This window comes from Capricornis sumatraensis, chromosome 10, assembly GCF_032405125.1.
Source record: "Capricornis sumatraensis isolate serow.1 chromosome 10, serow.2, whole genome shotgun sequence".
Taxonomy (NCBI): domain Eukaryota; kingdom Metazoa; phylum Chordata; class Mammalia; order Artiodactyla; family Bovidae; genus Capricornis; species Capricornis sumatraensis.
The window spans coordinates 12,019,178-12,037,781 of NC_091078.1; the positions used below are offsets into that span (position 1 = coordinate 12,019,178).

General features: G+C 51.2%; 1 protein-coding gene across 24 annotated transcripts in view; it reads left to right on the forward strand.

Moving 5' to 3' along the window:
• The first annotated feature begins 5,325 nt into the window (after positions 1-5,325).
• KCNMA1 (potassium calcium-activated channel subfamily M alpha 1) overlaps positions 5,326-18,604 on the forward strand; it is a 762,349-nt gene continuing 749,070 nt past the window's right edge. For all 24 annotated transcript variants that reach the window (XM_068982831.1, XM_068982832.1, XM_068982835.1 and 21 more), the window contains exon 1: positions 5,326-5,655. In XM_068982831.1, coding sequence (XP_068838932.1) covers positions 5,326-5,655 — 330 coding nt within the window. The remainder of the gene's footprint in view (positions 5,656-18,604) is intronic.

Below are 18,604 nucleotides of genomic sequence, written 5' to 3' on the forward strand. Positions count from 1 at the left end.
AAGCAACAGTTAGAACTGGACGTGGAACAACAGACTGGTTCCAAATAGGAAAAGGAGTACATCAAGGCTGTATATTGTCACCCTGCTTATTTAACTTATATGCAGAGTACATCATGAGAAACGCTGGACTGGAAGAAACACAAGCTGGAATCAAGATTGCCGGGAGAAATATCAATAACCTCAGATATGCATATGACACCACCCTTATGGCAGAAAGTGAAGAGGAACTAAAAAGCCTCTTGATGAAAGTGAAAGAGGAAAGCAAAACAGTTGGCTTAAAGCTCAACATTCAGAAAACTAAGATCATGGCATCTGGTCCCATCACTTCATGGGAAATAGATGGGGAAACAGTGGAAACAGGGTCAGACTTTATTTTTTTGGGCTCCAAAATCACTGCAGATAGTGACTGCAGCCATGAAATTAAAAGACACTTACTCCTTGGAAGAAAAGTTATGACCAACCTAGATAGCATATTCAAAAGCAGAGACATTACTTTGCCGACTAAGGTCCGTCTGGTCAAGGCTATGGTTTTTCCTGTGGTCATGTATGGATGTGAGAGTTGGACTGTGAAGAAGGCTGAGTGCCGAAGAATTGATGCTTTTGAACTGTGGTGTTGGAGAAGACTCCTGAGAGTCCCTTGGACTGCAAGGAGATCCAACCAGTCCATTCTGAAGGAGATCAGCCCTGGGATTTCTTTGGAAGGAATGATGCTAAAGCTGAAACTCTAGTACTTTGGCCACTTCATGCAAAGAGTTGACTCATTGGAAAAGACTTTGATGCTGGGAGGGATTGGGGGCAGGAGGAGAAGGGGACGACAGAGGATGAGATGGTTGGATGGCATCACTGACTCTATGGACGTGAGTCTGAGTGTACTCCGGGAGTTGGTGATGGACAGGGAGGCCTGGCGTGCTGCGATTCATGGGGTCGCAAAGAGTCGGACACGACTGAGCGACTGAACTGAACTGAACTGATCACTTTCCCAGTAGTAGTTACAACTTACAAATCATGGTAACAATGTAAGCTCTGTTAGCACCTTCATCACAACAGTGCATATGCTACCAGGGCTGACAGATGGATAATTAATGTTATTATGGTTGTATATTTTTACAGCTGGAGTTTTCTTTTTGGGATTTTCATATCTTAAATTTCTGTTTTAATAAGCCCGCTTTTCGAACTGAAACAAAATAATGTCATGTGCTGCCAGAGAGAGCCACCAGAGGGCGCTAAATCCCTTACAGAACCCATCTGACTTCTCTGGAGCGGAATCACTCAGATTTACAAGAGTATGGGAAGTGTGTCTAGGTCTGAAAAAAATGAAATCCAATGTACATTCATTATGATGTTGGGTCTACATTTAAGTAGATAAGCTTCTTTGTTCTCCTTGGCTATTACTTTAGTTTCTCTGTCTTTTCAGTTTGTTTATGGACTTTTGTTTATTTATTTTAAATCAGTTGGGATTGTTCAGATTCGAATAATTTAGAAATGTGAAGCCCGGACTTGCTTTGTAAGCTTCCATGGACACATGTTCCCACATGAAGAGGCTGCCCCCCTCACCGAGAAGTTTATAAATGTGATGAGAAATAAACAGGTGGCTTGTATTGTTTTCAGAACAGAGGAGGTTGGAATTTCTACTTTTGCAAAGACTTTTCCTTCTTGTGCAGTGGCCCTCAATTCCCAGCCTGCAGAAATACCTACAAGAGGTGGAATGCACTGGGGCAATTGGTAGGTGCTTCTCCGTAGCCCTCGCATTCCTGAGGCTGTCCCAGGGAGCGGGAAGGCGGGGAGCGGGCATGCATGTCAGGGTTCAGAGTGGTCCTGCCGTGCCGTGGAACCTGCTCATGCCCAGTTGTTGGGGACCATATGGGCTGCTGTGCAACGGCTGTGGCACAGGGCAGAGACATTGCGCCTCAGTTCTCATCCCAGCTGAGGGGCCGTGGGATGCAGCACAGAAGTGTGGGTCAGGGAGCGACAATTTTGCCCACATCCCCCCCCAAGACACACACACACACACACACACACACACACACAGGGACTGGCTTAGGGTTCAGAAGCTCTGATCTGAGTTTGGCTGTTTGTTTTTGGGTCACAGTATTACTTTCAGAATGGGAGAGGTTGGAATTCTACTTTTGTAAAGGTTTTCCGTTCTCATTCATTGGCCCTCAATTCCCAGCCTGCAGACATACCTAACAAGAGGTGAAACATACGCACAAAGATCTGTATGTTGTCTTTTTCATCCTTACAAACAACCCTTTGAGGTAAGCAGGGCAGTTCCTGTTGCTATTTCAATTGACAAATGAGAAAACACAATGAATGAAGGGGTCCTTGAGGTTCCCTCTAAGTGTGAGGTCTACATTGGTGGGGCCAGGTGCCAGGCTTTCTGAAATCTGTGGTTGGTAAGGCAGAAGGGAGAGAGCTGAGTCACGGCCCGATGAGGTCTGTTTCTGGTGGATGCCGGTGGGTGGAGGCACCCTTTCATTTGGTGCCCACCAGGCAGGAGGTGGTGAGGGCTGGAGATTGTAGGAAGAACAGGATCTTGACTTCGATGGTGAGCATCTCTGAGGATCTTGCCTAGTCTGGGTTGTGCCTAACAGAGAAATCGCGAAAAGCTTTAATCAGCACAGGGATGACAAGTGATGAAAAGAAGCAGAGGAGATGATGCCTCAGGGGCTTCCCAGCACCTGGAAGGATGATGAGATGATGAAGGTGATGATGGAGGAGAAAGCCAGTGAAGATTCTGCAGTTGGGGTGACAGAAGTCACAGCAACTGGCGGCCTTTTGCTCCTCGTCCCCCGGCTGGTGTCTGAGGGGAACCCAGACTATGGGGAAAGTCCAGCAAGGCCTGGAGGGGATTCATTGGTCTGCAGAAGCTTAATTATGTGAGGGAAGGGAATCCATCCTGGGGGTTTCATATTCCACTGGGGAGACAGTTCCATCCTTTGCTGCTCTTTTCATCCTTATGTGTTTTGCTTTTAAATTTCAAATCTAAAATTTGAGGAAAGTCCTTAACTTTACTGGTATGCTGAGACCCAGAGGCAGCAAAGTATAGCCACTTAGAAGGCTAATACTGGGTTGGCCAAAAAGTTCATTTGGGAAACCCAAACGAAGTTTTTGGCCAACTCAATAAATCAAGGACCCTCTGGGCTGTGACCACCTTCCTGCACATCCCTGCAGCATTTCTGGGGCTGACACCCTCAACCCAGTGCTGGAAAGGACCCAGGGCCTCTGCATGCTTGGGACTGGTGCAACAGGAATGTGTTCAGAGTGGTTTCTCAACACAGAGAACTTTTCTAATGGATGTGGGTCCCAAGCCCAATAAATGTGTTCTGAACAGAGCAAGGAAGGAAGCGTCAAACGTCCCTTTGAATCTCGCTGCCCAGCTTGCCCTCCCTTGCCCCAGCCTGCCCTGCATCCTAGGGCCTCCAAGGGCAAGGGGAGGGGCTGAGCTCTGACTCAGGCAGAAACAGCACAGGCCTATACCGTGAAGGATGCTAACTCGGCCTTCACCACAGGAAGGGCTGAAAGGAACCTGAGAATTCCAATTAGGCTTAAACTAATGAGCTGGAAACTTTGGGGAAACCACTGTGGGCAATGAGGGGAGAGTGTGATCATCTCACTTTTAATTAGCGCTGGAAAAACCTGTGGTCCAGCTAGTGGCAGGAGGAAGGGTAGTGTTCAGAGGGAGCATCAGAGGAGAATTCCCCTGGTGGTAAGGCTGCTGAACAACCCCGATGCCTTCTTCAGCTCTAAGTGGGGAGAAGGGAAGATCCTAAGTGGGGAGACGTGGCCTTGAACAGAACCTGAGCTGCGCTGCTCACACGATGGAGGCTGAGGCTGGATCAACGCAGAGTGACTTTAGGGAACTCTGCTGTGTCTAGGAGCTGGCACTGCCCCTGAGACCAGGTCTCCCCGGCCCATCTCTGGCTACTTTCTTAGGCAGCCTCTGTCGCTTAACAAGGAAAAGGCCACAAACAAACAAACAAGCAAAAACCACCACCTGCTGTCAAAGGGCACAGGCCAGCGCCAGGCCGGCAGAGGGACCGGGGCACCTAAGAAGGCGACAGGGAGAGCCCGTCGCCTCGACAGGGAGGCATGGATAGGGGTCGGTCGAGGGTGTGTATCCTGGAGAAGGGTCCTCCTCACTCCCGAAGCCCGAGCATCTTGGGGCGTCCGGCCTGTGCAATCAACAGCTGGTTACTTCTCCCCTCCCCACCGGGGTCTGCTTTGGGGAAATCGGCCTGCCACGGGCGCCCGACGGTCCTCCTCGGGCGCTCCAGGGCGCTCGGCGGGGGGCGCAGCACCTTGGAGAGAGGTGTCGGGTCCTGCGCCTGGGTTTGGGGCTCTGTACCCTTCGCACTGGGACTCAGGGGTGAGTGCCAGGCCGCCGCCAAGGGGTCTGCCGGCCCCCTGCCCAGCCCGGAGCTGAGGCGAGCCAGCCTGGCGAGCCTCCTCCCCTCCCGCCTCGGGCGGCCTGAGCCCGCGCCGGCTCCAGTTGCTGCAGCTGCTGTTGCTGGCGGCTGCGGGGAGCGCGCAGAAGAGGCTCGGGAGGCGAGGACGGGGACGAGGAGGAGCCTGAGCAAGCGGAGAGGAAGATCGAACGAAGGCCGAGGAGGCTCAGTGGCGTGGCGACGCGGCTCGGGGATCCCGGGAGCACGGGCTAGCGGCGTCGGCGGCGGGCCAGGCGCGGTGAACCTGCCGCGGCCCGACGCACACCGGGGCGGAGAGCGAGAGCCGAGCGCAGCCGGGAGAGGAGGGGCTGGCGCGGGGGTGCCCGAGAGGGGGCTGATGAGACGTTATTAACGAGTTGCCGCCTAATAAGCCCAGAGCGGCGGGCTAGCTGCCCGAGCGGCGTGCGGGGAGGGGTCCCGGGCCGGAGCGCGGCGCACACGCGTGGCGCACGGCGGGCGGCGCGGCGCGGAGCCGAGGGCACCCGGGCGGGCGCGCAGAGCCGGGGCGGGCCCGGGGGCGGCGCAGACCCCGGGCGCCGGCGGCCCGCGGCGCCCCCTCGCTCTCGGCGCTCGGGGCCGGCGCAGCCCGGGACGAGCGGGGCGCGGGCCTGGGAGGGGATCTGCCCGCGCGCTCCGTCCCCCTCCCCCCCGGACGGGCGGGCGGCCGGGGGGAGGGCGGGCGGCGGCGGCCCGCTGTATATATCTCCGCGCACCCCGCCAGGTCGCGCACAGCGCCCCGAGCCCAGGCGCTTCCCCGCCCCCTTCTCGCGCTCCGCGGCGGCAGCAGTAGCAGCAATATGGCTGTTGATGGGTGTTCGGGGTGGTGCCGGCGGCGGGAGGAGCTCCCCCGAGCCCCTGCGCCGGCTGCCCGCTGCTAGCTATGGCAAATGGTGGCGGCGGCGGCGGCGGCGGCGGCGGAGGCAGCAGTCTTAGAATGAGCAGCAATATCCACGCGAACCATCTCAGCCTAGACGCGTCCTCCTCCTCCTCCTCCTCCTCGTCCTCGTCCTCGGTCCACGAGCCCAAGATGGATGCGCTCATCATCCCGGTGACTATGGAGGTGCCGTGCGACAGCCGGGGCCAGCGCATGTGGTGGGCTTTCCTGGCCTCCTCCATGGTGACTTTCTTCGGCGGCCTCTTCATCATCTTGCTCTGGAGGACGCTCAAGTACCTGTGGACCGTTTGCTGCCACTGCGGGGGCAAAACGAAGGTAACGCGCGCCCCGGGCGCCTCCTCCCTGCGCCAGCCCCGCCGCTCCTCGGCGTCCCCTGCAAGCCCACCTCCTTGCCCCCTCAGCGCGCCGTGCCTCCCTCCATCCTTGCCTGCCTGCCCCTCGCCGTCTTCCCTTCCCTCCGCTCTCCCGGCGCCCGCCACCTGGGGCAGCGGCCGGCGCACCGAGGGTGAGGAATTGCCCCCAACGGATGCGCTCCGGGACGCGGACGCCCCATCCCGACCTTTTAGTTTATTATAGGGTTGTTTGCGGCAGCGCCTGGGGCCGAGACGGGGGACGCGCGCCGCTCGGGGCCGGTGGTGCGGAGTTAGGGAGAGCCGACCCGGCGGGCACCGGACAAGCTGGGGGCCGTGGGTGAGCTTTCCGCGCGGCTCACCTGCCTGGGCTGGGCTCCTTGTGGTGGGCGAGAGGGAGCACGGCAACTCACACTTTAGAAACCTGTTGGGGAGGTGGAATCAGAAAAGGAAAATCCTACAGGCAAGGAAGGACCTCTTTTGGAACTAGGGAATCCCAAGGGAGGAACATGACCAGAGGGCGTGGGGCACCTGGAGGGGCGAGAGAAAGTTGGGGAGTAGCATCCCACTTTTAGAGGCAATCCGCGGAGGCTGCCGCTGTAGGAATGTAGCGAGGTGGCAAGCCTGACATCCCCTCCCCCTGTGACTCTTAGATATTCTCCTGGAACTGACCCCCGCTCCACGTTCTTCGGCATCTGTGTTCTCGCCCCCAGGCCACCGCCTTTAGGTCCGCGAAAATGCCACCGCCAGCGTGGCACTGGAGCTGGGGGGTGGACCGCCGAGAGCCGGGCCAAGGCCGCGGTTCTCACGCGAGCCTCCTCCCCGACGTTGTTGAGGTGGCTGGATGTCGGCTATTCCTGGCGCAGAGACGCCCACCAGCACCCAGGCTCACTACACCTTATGCACGGTTGCTAGGCTGAATGCCTGGTCTGTCGCGTCGTGTCCCTAGAGATGTCCTCTCTCCATCCCACCCCCCCCCCCATCCCCCGCACTGGCTGAAGGTGCGGGGGGCAGCTTTTCATAGAAAACTGCAGAATAAAAAAAGAACTGGGAAAAAAAGAGTGACCGAGCTGCTTTCTGTTTAGACCACGTTTTAATCTAGGGGTCTAACCAGTGCTAGCGTGTTCAGAGGGATGGGGGATCAGAGAGGGACAGCGGACGGTGCAAGGTAGAAGCCCATCTCGGTGGGAATGCTCACGTCTTTTCTAATGAAGTTAGTCCGAGGACCCCACAAACTTCCACAGGGCACGGCAACTTGTAGCAGCCTCCTTAACTGCTTCTGAGAGGGAGCAGGTAAGACAGGGGCTATAGGTTACACACAAGGGTGAAAGGAAGCTCTCTCTTTCTCTCCTGATCATTAATTATACATCCTGTCGGGTACTGGGGCTCAGCTGTGTTTTGCGGCAGCACATTTGTGTTTTGGAAAATACTGATGTGTTGGAAATAAGGGAGAAAAATAAAAGCCATCATCCGGTCCCTCCTCCTCCTTCTCTGAGACCTCCAGATGTTAGCCAACCAGTTTTCTCTGGAGTTACCTTCTTGGCCATAGCAGTTTCTCCTTACTTGTCAAGGTGGAAGACCACCCACATTCCAGAGAAGCCAGCTGGTTATACAAGATCCTAACCCTGAGCCCCCCCCCAGACCTGGCCCCTTGCCGAGCCCTCCTGACTGGGCGCCTGTTAACGTTGTTGATGTTGTTTAGTTGCGAAGTTGTGTCGGACTCTCTTGCGGTGACCCCATGGACTGTAGCCCGCCAGCCTCCTCTGTCCACGGGATTTCCTAGGCAAGAATACTGGAGTGGGTTGCCATTTCCTTCTCCAGGGGATCTTCCGGACCCAGGGATAGAACCCGCAGCTCCTGAATTGCAGGCAGATTCTTTACCACTGAGCCACCTGGGAAACCCACGCTTATTCATAGAGTCTTCTTATTCACACATTCCCTCTCCTCTGCCTCCCCAGCAGTCTTCAGTCTGAGAATGTTTTTCCTTTACGGAGATTCTGTGACTACCCTTGGGGGGAAGAAAAGAGTCGTACAAATCTCAAATGTTTTCTAGACTGATTTTAGTGAACTTTTAAATGACCTCCTTATCTTTCAGGAACTGGGCAGGCTTGATCATACTGAGAACCTCTTTTTCAGTGAGTGAAAATAAGTTTCAGTGTTTTTGTGATCCTGGAGTTTTAAACGCAGCTTCTGAAGTCTTTTTACTCTAGGAGGTACATCAGTGCTACCGCAGTGCCTGTGATGAAATGCTGATTGGAAATTTCAAGCAAAGAGTCTCTTTCCTAAATGATGACCAAGCGTAGCTTCTGTAAGTTTTCTCAAGAAAATAGTTTTTTGGCAACAATCATTATAAAAGAACAATCCCTTTATATCAAGCTATATTTTGAAGCTCCAATGCATGCCAAGCTGACATGACCGGAAATGTCTACAAAGAATCAGCCTGGAACGAGAGATGCTTGCAGTTGGTTGGGAAGTTGTGAGGCCAGTATAGAGTGAGATAGGGTTACTTTTTGCATCTTTAGAGTCCTTTTTAAAAACATGCCTGGAATCACTGGCCCCTTGATTTGCTAAATTAAACAAGTGTGTGTAGCCATCTCATTTTGCCCAATAGTAGTTACTTAGGCCTTTTATAAACTTTTCTTTCTACCCTTGAGGTCTGTATTTTTACTGCAGTCTCTCTCTGTTTTTTTTTTTTTTTTTTGGTTCTTCATTCTTGTTGCTTTCCAAGTATTTAGTAGTTGTCAAGATGCCGTTCAGAAGAATGCACTTGGCTTCAGTTTGGAATAATTATTTTAGTGCTGGGCTTCCCATGCAAACCAAGGCTGCTTTTCCTCACTATTCTACCAGCCCTCAGATTTGTTCACCCTTATCCTAATTTAGCCCCAAGATGGTCTGACCTGCAGCTAGGGTCTTTTTCACATCTGAAACTCTAGAGGAATAAACTTCAGCTGCAGCTCTGGAATCACAGCATTTGGCCTCTGGGACTGTATCATCCTTTTTGATCAAAGGAACCCGAAACTGGGTGTGCATCAAGAGGCATCTCATCCTTAGTCCCTCTGACCTCCGAATCTCAAATAGTGAATGACTTCACTGTTCTGAAAAGAGTGGCACGTGGCTTCTTTAGGGAACAAAAGACAAAAAAGAATCCCGTTTTCTCGCTGTTTGGAACTTGGGCACAGTCATTCTGGTACTATATTCTTTGCTGTGCTTTTTCACCTCATGGTCTTTTTCTCTGATGGGTTTCATCAGAGCCCTCCATTCACTTGGCTGTGATGTGTCCAGGTCGAAGCCAGCCGCAGACTGTAGTGAACAAGGAGCTGCTCTGGCAGCCTCAATAAGGGTGTGACCTTGGAGGAGTGGTTTGAGTCTCTCTGGTCTCTGTCCTGCTGTGTGAAACATGGAACTGAATTCTGTGAGTGCTAGTGCCTCTTCCTGCCCTGGGACTCAGTGGAGGACGGTGGAAGGAGTTGGTGATCTGTGGGTAAAGTCTCTAGCTTAGGACACATTTTGTAATTCTCCAGCTTCAGAGCGCTTATGTGTCTTTATTTCCACCTTCTGCTCTTCCTCCAGCCCACAGGCTGCTTTGCTTTAAATGCCTGGGGAAACTGAGGCCAGTTTCCTACGGCAGTGTGATTTGCTGGGAGGGGCCTCACATGGCCAGGCGTAGACTCACCCTGTCCTCCGTGCAAGCCATCCTCCTCGTAGAAGTTTGTGTTTGATCAAGTCTGGTCTGCACGTAATGAATTATGGAGGTATTGTCTCCATGGCTGTGTCTGAGAAAACAACACATTTTCTCTGTCAGGCTCGTGACTAATATAAACATCAGATCCCATTACGGCTTGGTGATTACCCGGGGTCTGGCTTGGCGCGTCCAATCAGGGCTGGAGCTTTGGAGCCTCAGAATTCTTGATTCCAGATTGGCCCCGGTGCCTCATCTCATCCTGGAGATCGGCGGCACTGGACGACCTTCAGATGCTCCGCTTTGATGGCATCACTTAGGCTGGCCTTGGAGAAGCGCTCAGGTCCCAGGCACTGGGGAGCTGCAGGTGACCTTCCTCGTCCTGAGAGCTTTTCCTCCTTGTTCCTGGCTCTCCCTGTGGAAATGCACGCTTCCAAAGAGACACTGCAGTCAGACAGACCCGAGTGCAAATCGTAGAGCCCACGCTTGTTACCTGGGCATCTGTGGCTGGCAGCCCTGTTAAGCTGTTTGTCTTCACCTGTAAGAAGAGCGTGATGATGCTTCCTTTGTAGGTTTCTTATAAGGAGGGACAGTACTGGGTATATACCACCCAGGAAATGCCTGTCACTTAGCAGGGCTGTCAATGGGAGCTCTCATGGCTTCACAAGGTGGCGAGTTTAAAATTTTCTCCTTAAGTCCTTGAACTTTTGACCCTGGAAGGGCGCTAACGACAACAAATAGAACTTTTGAACCAAGAGGGACCTCTAGACCCTGAAGTCGATTGTCCTTGGGTAAGCATCCAGTTAGGGATCAGACTGAGGTTTGAACTCATGACTCTTGGCTGTTGCAAGTCTGGCAGGTGGGGGAGGAGCAGCCTGGGAAGGCTCCCTGGACATGGATGTGGATGTGGAGGACAGCTTGGCAGTTTGGCTAGTGCTTTGATGGTGGGGAAGAGAGTGATGAGCCTCGTCATCGTGTGGCTCCAGGAGCTGCAGACCTAGAGCAAGTGAAAGGTTTGGTGGCCATGCGTGGCTGTCTAATGTCCCTCGAGAAGGGATGAATTCCACCCCTGTTATCCCCAGTCCAGTGTTCACAGACCTGTTCCCCTGAGGCTGCGACAGTTTCCCCACCAGGGTGCCCTCTCCCCAGACCAGCTCTACCCTGATGGTCCCCAGAGCCGTATTTCCTCCAGTGTGTTCTGTGGAGCACATGCCCTTGAATTTACCTTGTGAAACAAAATGGAATGTCAGGGCATAGCTGACTTTCTGACATAGCTGTCATAGCTGCAGGCCCTTGGAGAGTCACATCTCAGGTTGGGAGAAGTTCCACGGGAGAAGAATTGGGTAAACTGCCCTTGGCCTTATTCACTTTGAGCAGCTCAGCCTAGGTGTCAGGGTCACTGGGTAGCATCCCAGAGTCAGCCTGTGACCTTGGGCAAGGACTTTGCCGCTTTGTACCTTAGTCTCCTCATCTGTACGCTAGGGATTGTCGCAGAGCACAGCCCCTTGGGATAGGTACTCTAGGGGACCCCACTTTATAGCTTTTCCTAGGAGGATACCAGTGACTGCGAACCATGTTCTGGCCCTGCTCCCGGATGCCCAGGGGCCTAAAAAGCTGCCCTAGTGTGTGGCCTTGGGGAGAAAGAACTCCCAGAGCAGGGATCACTAGGGCCTTCTTTCCTGGATGGGGACATCCTCTGTGTGGCTGCTACAGGGAGTTCTTGCTTTGGGTCTCTCTCTGGCCAGGGCGAGAGGAGCCTGGTGCTGAAGCAGTCAGGTTGGCATTGGATTACAGCGCCAGGACCTCCTTCACAGTGTGGGCAGCCGGGGTGTCCCTGCTCACAGTGGCAGTGGCCGTGCTAGCCTGTGAATCACAGTAGCCAACACCATCTTCCTGGGACGTCAGAGCTGCGGTGCCCCTGCCGGGATGCCCCTGTGGTTCGCATGAGAGGGGCCGTGTTGGTGCCGCAATGCCACAGCTCCTGGAGCCCTGCGGGGAACCCTTTTCTCCATGAGCCCTGTCTGGAGGTCAGGCAAGGTTGGCCTCCCACAGGACCTCTGACCTCCCAGAGCCTTCCTGTGCATAGCGGGGAGCAGATCAAGAGAGTGTTCTTTTATGAAATACTTCTTTCCATAAAAAAAAATTATTTCTTTATTTGGCTGTTTCAAGTCTTAGTTGCAGATCTTTGCTGTTCATTGTGGGAGGTGAACTCTTAGCTGCAGCTTGTGGGATCTACTTCCCTGACCTGAGATGGATCCTGGGCGCCTTGCACGGGGAGCGCAGAGTCTTAGCCACTGGTCAGCAGGGAAGTCCCTGAAATGCACCAGGTGGAACGCTGACCCTGAGCACACGGAGAAGGATGCTCGGGGGGCCCAGCCTCGGAGGCAGGGTGTGCACTCTGGGGAGAAGGCTCCAGGGCTGTGCAGTTGGGGTGTCAGATCTCCTCCTCCAAAGGCCGGAGAGAGCATCAGTCTGTTTGCTCCTGGGGCTTCTTGCACCTTAATATGTACACGAGTCACCTGAAGAACTAGTGGGATGCAGATTCTGATTCAGAAGGTCCAGGGTGGGGCCCAAGACTCTGCATTTCTCATGAGACACCCGTGCTGGGCAGACCACGCTTTGAGAAGCAAGTATCCGGTCCCTTCCTTAGTCTCCGGGCAGTCCCTCTCTGAAGACAGGGCTATTTTAAAATATGGAAATTCCCATTTCCTCCGCAGTGGGAAGGGATGAGAAGAGGAAGGTTCACTGTGCCAGGACAACCGGCTCGAGAAAACTCGGCTCAGGCCTCTTCGCCTTGCTGCAGTTCAGTCTGAACCCTCGCTGCTAAAGCTGGTTGTCGGCGTCTCTGCACCCAAGAAACCCACAGCGCCCTTGGTTTGGGCTTGGGTCACGGTGGCCAGGGCAGCGTCCTGCAGATGTGTGGGGTGTGGTCCGGGTGTCGCCCACAGGCTCTCCCTCGTGCCAGTGGGTCCCGCTGCAAGGGGTGAGACTTTCCGAAGTCCAGGATGGCAACTCAGCCAAACCACCCTCTTGCAAAATTAGAGGCTCGTGGTGGAGTGGGGGCTGCTCTGTGGTGAAGCTCCGGGAAGCCAGCTGCTGGCCAGGACCTCCGGACTGTTTGAAGTCGGCGGGCTGCAAAACTGCAGCCTGGTTTTCCATAGAGACCCCGGGTGGGCCTTCCCAAACCCTCTCACAGAGGGCGCAGTGTGAGAGGATTGGGCTCAAGACCTGCCACTGAGCGTGGAGAGATGGGTGGCCCTGAGCTCCTCCGCCCTCCAGGGGTCCTCCTCCCGAATTCCAGCAGGGGCTGTTGGAAGTAGCTCCTTTTCTCACCCTGCTGTGGGTTTCTCACGGCTGGTACCATCAGGGGCTTTTTCCTGGAGATGTGCTTTCTGTGTTGTTCCGCTGTCAAAGGGGAGAGCCTGGAATAGACATTCATCCTGAGCAGATGCTCAGCCTAAATGAAGGCCTTAGCATGATGCCTGGCACACAGTAGGTCCTCAAATATTTTTTTTTTTTTAATTTGGCTGCACTGCGCGGCATGTGAGATCTTAGTTCCCCGACAGGGGATTGAACTTGCATCCCCTGCCCTGAGAGCATGGAACCCCAACCACTAGATTGCCAGGGAAGTCCCAGTCCTCAGATAAATCTTATGGTTATTATTACTGTTGTTTTTGCTTTTGTTCCGTAGTAAGTGCATCCTGTGTTCCAGGAACCAAGATAGGTGCTAGAAGAAAAATAAGATCAGTCTGTTTGATGGAGGGGAGGGAAAAATTCAGTTATCTTCTTATGAGTACACACGTGTCTGGTCTCTGAGTTGCCTGCAAACCCGCCTGAGGGCAGGAAGAGTTGTGTAAATATAAGCAAACATGTATGTTGGGTGGGTCCTTTCCACAGTGGTTTCGAGTGGGCATGGGGGGAGCTGTGTGGGAATGTTATAGGTACAAATAGAGTTTGCTGCTCTTTAGGGTAATTTCTTAGAAGCTATGGAGAAACTCTGAGTGAAAGAGATAGGTTTGATTCAGTGACAAAATGATATTTGAGTCACTTCTGAATTTTAAGTTTTCATGCCACCCTGGTCTCCCCTGACCGGTGGGTAACAAGAATCAGTTCATGATGAGCTCTTGTTCTTGAGCTGTATGAGTCAGGCAGGGGATGGAAGGACAGCTTCAAAACAATGGCTGCCTGAAGATGGGCTTTACTTTGTTTGGGACATTATTTGGTGATTGTCTTTGGGGCATTGTGTCTAATTGCCAGTTTGGAAATGTAATTGGCACTCTGGGTCCAGAATGGATCTACTTAACATTGTCAAGCTGAGCCTCGGAATCATCTCCATATAAGATCTCATTACCTGTGTGACTAATGCTTCTTTACATGGCCCAAAGAGAAATTATTTAAAACATCTCATTTACTTTGTATTCTTTGTGCCGCTTCACTGGCCTCCCTACTAGGCTTTTCCAGGGGGCCAGATCCGGTTGACTCTGGGCCTTTCAAAGGTAATTAACAGGAACTTCCATGTTCCTCCCTTCCCCTCTTTCTCCTGCTCTCCATCCTCTTCCTGACTTCCCTTCTTCCCTAGTGGTTCCTGCCAAGTCCAGGAGCAGAGCGACTAAAGTTTGCAGGACAGCAAGTAAGGGCTTGATCTCTCAAGTTTAGAAGCATGTGGGATTGTGATGTTGTAAGCATAGAAAGGTACTTTGGGGCCGGGTTCCTACCTCCTTTTCGGCAGTGCTGGGAGCCCTCTGCCCCATCTTTAGAGGAGACAGGGGTGTTCATGGTCTTCTGAAGTCACCATTCCATGGGAGCACAAACCCACCATTGAGTGGAAAGGTCTTTCTCCTTGCACTAGCTGCTCTTTGCTTCTGGGGTGTTTCTGGGACATACAGAACACGTCTTGGTAGGTGATGAATTTTGGATTCAGTCCAGCCCAGAAAGGCCCGGGGCTGGTTTAGGTTTAGGTGTCAGCAATGATCTTGAGATGCAGGATTCCCTTGACTTTGTTGCTACCATGCAGGCCACCTTCTTTTTCTTTCTCATAACTCTCTAGTCCCTCTTCCCCAGAAGTGGTGAGGTTTCCCCATGTCCTGTTCCCCAGAGTTTGCACTAAAAAGGACTTTTTTAAAGGTTTATTTACTTATTTATTTATTTTGGCCTGTGATGGGTCTCTGTTGCTCCTTGTGGGTTTTCTCTAGCTGCGGCAAGTGGGTACTACTGTTCATTGCCATTCGCAGGCTTCTCGTTGCGGTGCCTTCTCCAGGCACACAGGCTTGCGTAGCTGCATCTCCTGGGCTCTAGCGTGTAGGTTCAGTAGTTGAGGTGCGTGGGCTCAGTTCTCTGTGGCATGTAAGATCTTCTCGGACTAGGATTGAACTGGTGTCCCTTGCGTTGCAAGATAGATATTTAACCACTAGACCACCAGGGAAGTCCCTGTGTTGGGTCTTATTGGACGCTGCGGGTGAGGATGTGGCTGTCCCTGAGCCATCAGGTCACCTCTTTGTCCCTGGGTCGTGCCTGGCATTCCCAAAGTTCAGCTTCTTTTAGAGTTTAGTGCTGGGCTTGGCTGAGAGCAGATGTGATTTGGGGGTGACGCCAGGAATCAGATGTGGAGCGTGGATCCTTTGTTAAGAAGCACGAGTTGGACTCTGCTTTCTAGGTGTTGGCTAGGATGGAGAAGAGACAGCGATCTTGAGCCTCTTTTTGAAACATTTAAATACAGCTGCTTCTAGAATTGAAGATTATTCCTCTCCAACTGCTCATCTTATCTCTTCTCCTCTGGGCTTCTCTATGCCACTGCTGTCATTGTCCCTATTTTGCTGAGCAGAAACAAATCAGAGCAGAAAGAGAGCATGCAGGAGGGGAGGGTGGAGGAGGGCAGTGGGGAGCAGGAGATGCTCACACAGAGACACGCAGAATTTCTCTTCTGGGAACTGCAGGTTAGATAAATATGTAATTGGGTGGGTTTTGTTTTTAGTCCCTTCACCTTTGTCTTAATGAATAAATCATGATAAGTGACCTCACCCCCAAGGTGTGCAGAATGATATAAAGACCAGTGGAAAGCGTGCTTTCCCTCTTGGAAGAGTTTAGCTTTTCAAGTGAGAAGTTCCCTCTGATTAACTGCTAATGTGAGGTGTGTGCGGCCCTGTGACCCAGACACCAGGGGTTATAAGGTTTCTGGGGGCTTTTCTTCTTTGTGCACCTGTTTACGCAGGAGCAGGGTTCTTTTCTTTGGGAGAGGATGCTGTATGAACTAGTTTTCTCTTTACTTGACTTTGGAAAGTAGACTTTTTGTGGCTCTGGAAGGGAAAAAAGTAGATGTACAATGATTAGCAAATGAGAGCTCAGAGATAAGGGCCCTGAGGCTCGGAGGAAAGATCTGGAAGATGAAAGGGTTCATCCAAGTGCCGAGGATTTTCATGACCAACATTAGCTGGCCACTGCTTAATACATTGTTTGCCTTCTTTGTGTATCTGGGAGCGCTTTCCTCATAGTGCTTAGCGGCATTGATTTAACTGCTCATGAATTATGACCATTTCTCCTATAGATTGTGGCAGCCACAGCTGACCAGGTGGTAAGATTCTTGAAGAATACAGGAATGGTGTCTTGAGCTGAGCCCATCAGAGAAGTCAGTAATTTGCCTGTCTTAAAGAAATCCCTTTCTTAATGTTCGTGTACTACCCTGTCTTCCCCGTAAGATTTCTCTTTCAGTTTGTGTTTTGTACTTTTGTCCTTAATCCTAAGTAAGTATATATTCATTGTAGAAGATGTAGGCAGGACAGAGAGGCACTGGCAGCAGCAGCATTCCCATTATGATGGCTATTATGTCAAAATCCCAGAAAACAGCAAGTGTTGGTGAGGATGTGGAGAAATTGGAACCCTGGTGCACTGGGTGGTTCCTCAGAAAAACTGAAAATAGAACCACCACGTGACCTAGCAGTTCTACCACTGGGTACATATCTAAGAGAAGACATTTGTGTGTTTCTGTTCATATCAGCGTTATTCATGATAGGTGGAAACAACCCAAATGTCCAAAGATGGATAAATGGATAAACAAAATGTGGTACGTACATGCAATGAAATACTATTCAGCTTGGAAAAGGAAAGAAATTCTGACACGTGCTACCACCTGGATGCACCTCAAGGACATTACGTGAGGTAAAACAAGCCAGTCATGGAAGGAAAAATGCTGTGTGATTCTGCTTATATGAGGCGCCTAAATTCCTAAAGACAAAAGTAGAATGGTGGCTATCAGGGTGGGGAGGTGAGGGAGTTGTTGTTTAATAGATATAGACTTTCAGCTTTGCAGGATGAAAAGGTTCTGCATGGTAATATGAATATACTTAATATTACCAAAAGGACTTCCCTGGTGGCTCAGATGGTAAAGTGTTTGCCTACAATGTGGGAAACTTGGGTTCGATCCCTGGGTTGGGAAGATCCCCTGGAGAAGAAGATGGCCACCCACTTCAGTACTCTTGCCTGGAAAATCACATGGATGGAGGAGCCTGGTAGGCTACAGTCCATGGGGTCACAAAGAGTCAGACACGACTGAGCAACTTCACTTTAATATTACCAAATGGTGTACTTGAAAATGGTTAAGATGGTTAAGTTTATGTCTATTTTCCCACTGTTAAAATTTTTTTAAGAAAGGAAGAAAATCCCTCTAAACCCCACTTCCTGGAGTTTGTCATCATTATCTTTGAGCACATTCTTGACCGTGGTGCTCATGTTTGTTGGTGGGGCAGCTGATATCTTTCCTCCGAGGTCTGGTAACAGGCAGTCCCAGGAGAAGTTTCCTCGCTGGCCTTGTTTGGTCCTGATGGTACCCACAGTGAGAGCAGAAGGACGGACCCAGCAGCCCTCTTTTTGCCGCTGAGTCTCGTTCGATAGTGTGTGAAGTTAAAGGACACTGGATTTTTAATTTTTTTGCCTCCGTCTTGAGGCATGTGGTAACTTAGTTCTAGAAGCCATGCCCCCTACATTGGAAGCACGGAGTCTTAACCACTGGACTGTCTGGGAAGTGCGTGTGTTTTTGATTTAGACATGTAAGCAGCTATGGTATCTTAGGCAAGTCATTGTCTCTGAGCCCTAGTTTTCTTTTCTGAAACACGCTCTCTGATTCATTTCAGAGAGATTTCAGTAGACAGCTATTTTTTTTTAATTAAAAAAAATTTTAACACCAAAAAATTTTTTATTGGAGTATAGCCGGTTGACAGTGTCGTGGTAGTTTTAGGTGAACAGTGAAGGGACTCAACCCATACATGCACATGGACGTGTTCTCCCCCAACCCTCCCCGCCATCCAGGCTGGCACATAGCATTCAGCAGAGTTCCATGCACGATACAATAGGTTTTTGTTGGTTGTCCATTTTAAATATAGCTGTGTGTACATGACCCTCCCAAAGTCCCTGATTATCCCTTCTGCCTGGCAAGCATAAGTTCATTCTCTAAGTCTGTGAGTCTCTTTCTGTTTTATAAGCAAGTTCATTGTATCATTTCCTTTTAGATCCCACATATGAGAGATGTCATAGGATATTTCTGCATCTCTGTCTGACTTACTTCACTCAGCATGACACTGTCTACGTCCATCCATGTTGCTGCAGATGACATTATTTCATTCTTTTTAATGGACAGCCATTTCTTAAATCGGATTTTAGAGCTATCACTTTTACCTGATAAAGAACCTAAGATTAACTTACCCAAGGCAGTGGGTCCAGGGAGCAGGTCTGGTTCCTCTAGGAATCCCCAGAGTGAAATTTGATTGACCTGTCCCCAGAACGTCCATATTGATTTTGACGAGGTGGCATATTTAAGAATTACAGTCTGGGGACATAGGCCCCATGAGAAATACCATGAAACTTACCATTAAAAGAAAAAAGAGTCTGAGAAATAGGTTTTTATGACTGTGCTGTTACTTCAAATGACGTAGCCACACTGTTGTTGAAGTTTTCGTTTTAATTTCTGGTGCGGGGGAAAGGCTGAAAAGGTCTTAGATTATAGCTGTTGCTGTTGTTCCTTTGCCAAGTTGTGTCCGACTCTTTGCGACCCCATGGACTTAGATTACAGACTAGACTATAAACAGTCCGCTATGATAGACTGGCTTTGTTGAGCTTGGGAATAAAAGGAAACATCTGATTAGAGAGGAGGTCATGCTTACTTTCTTGCTTTTCCTTAACTCACCCCAGAAGGCAACTCCAAAGTGAGAATGTTCACCTCAGTCGTATTCCGCGGCATTCCAGCGGC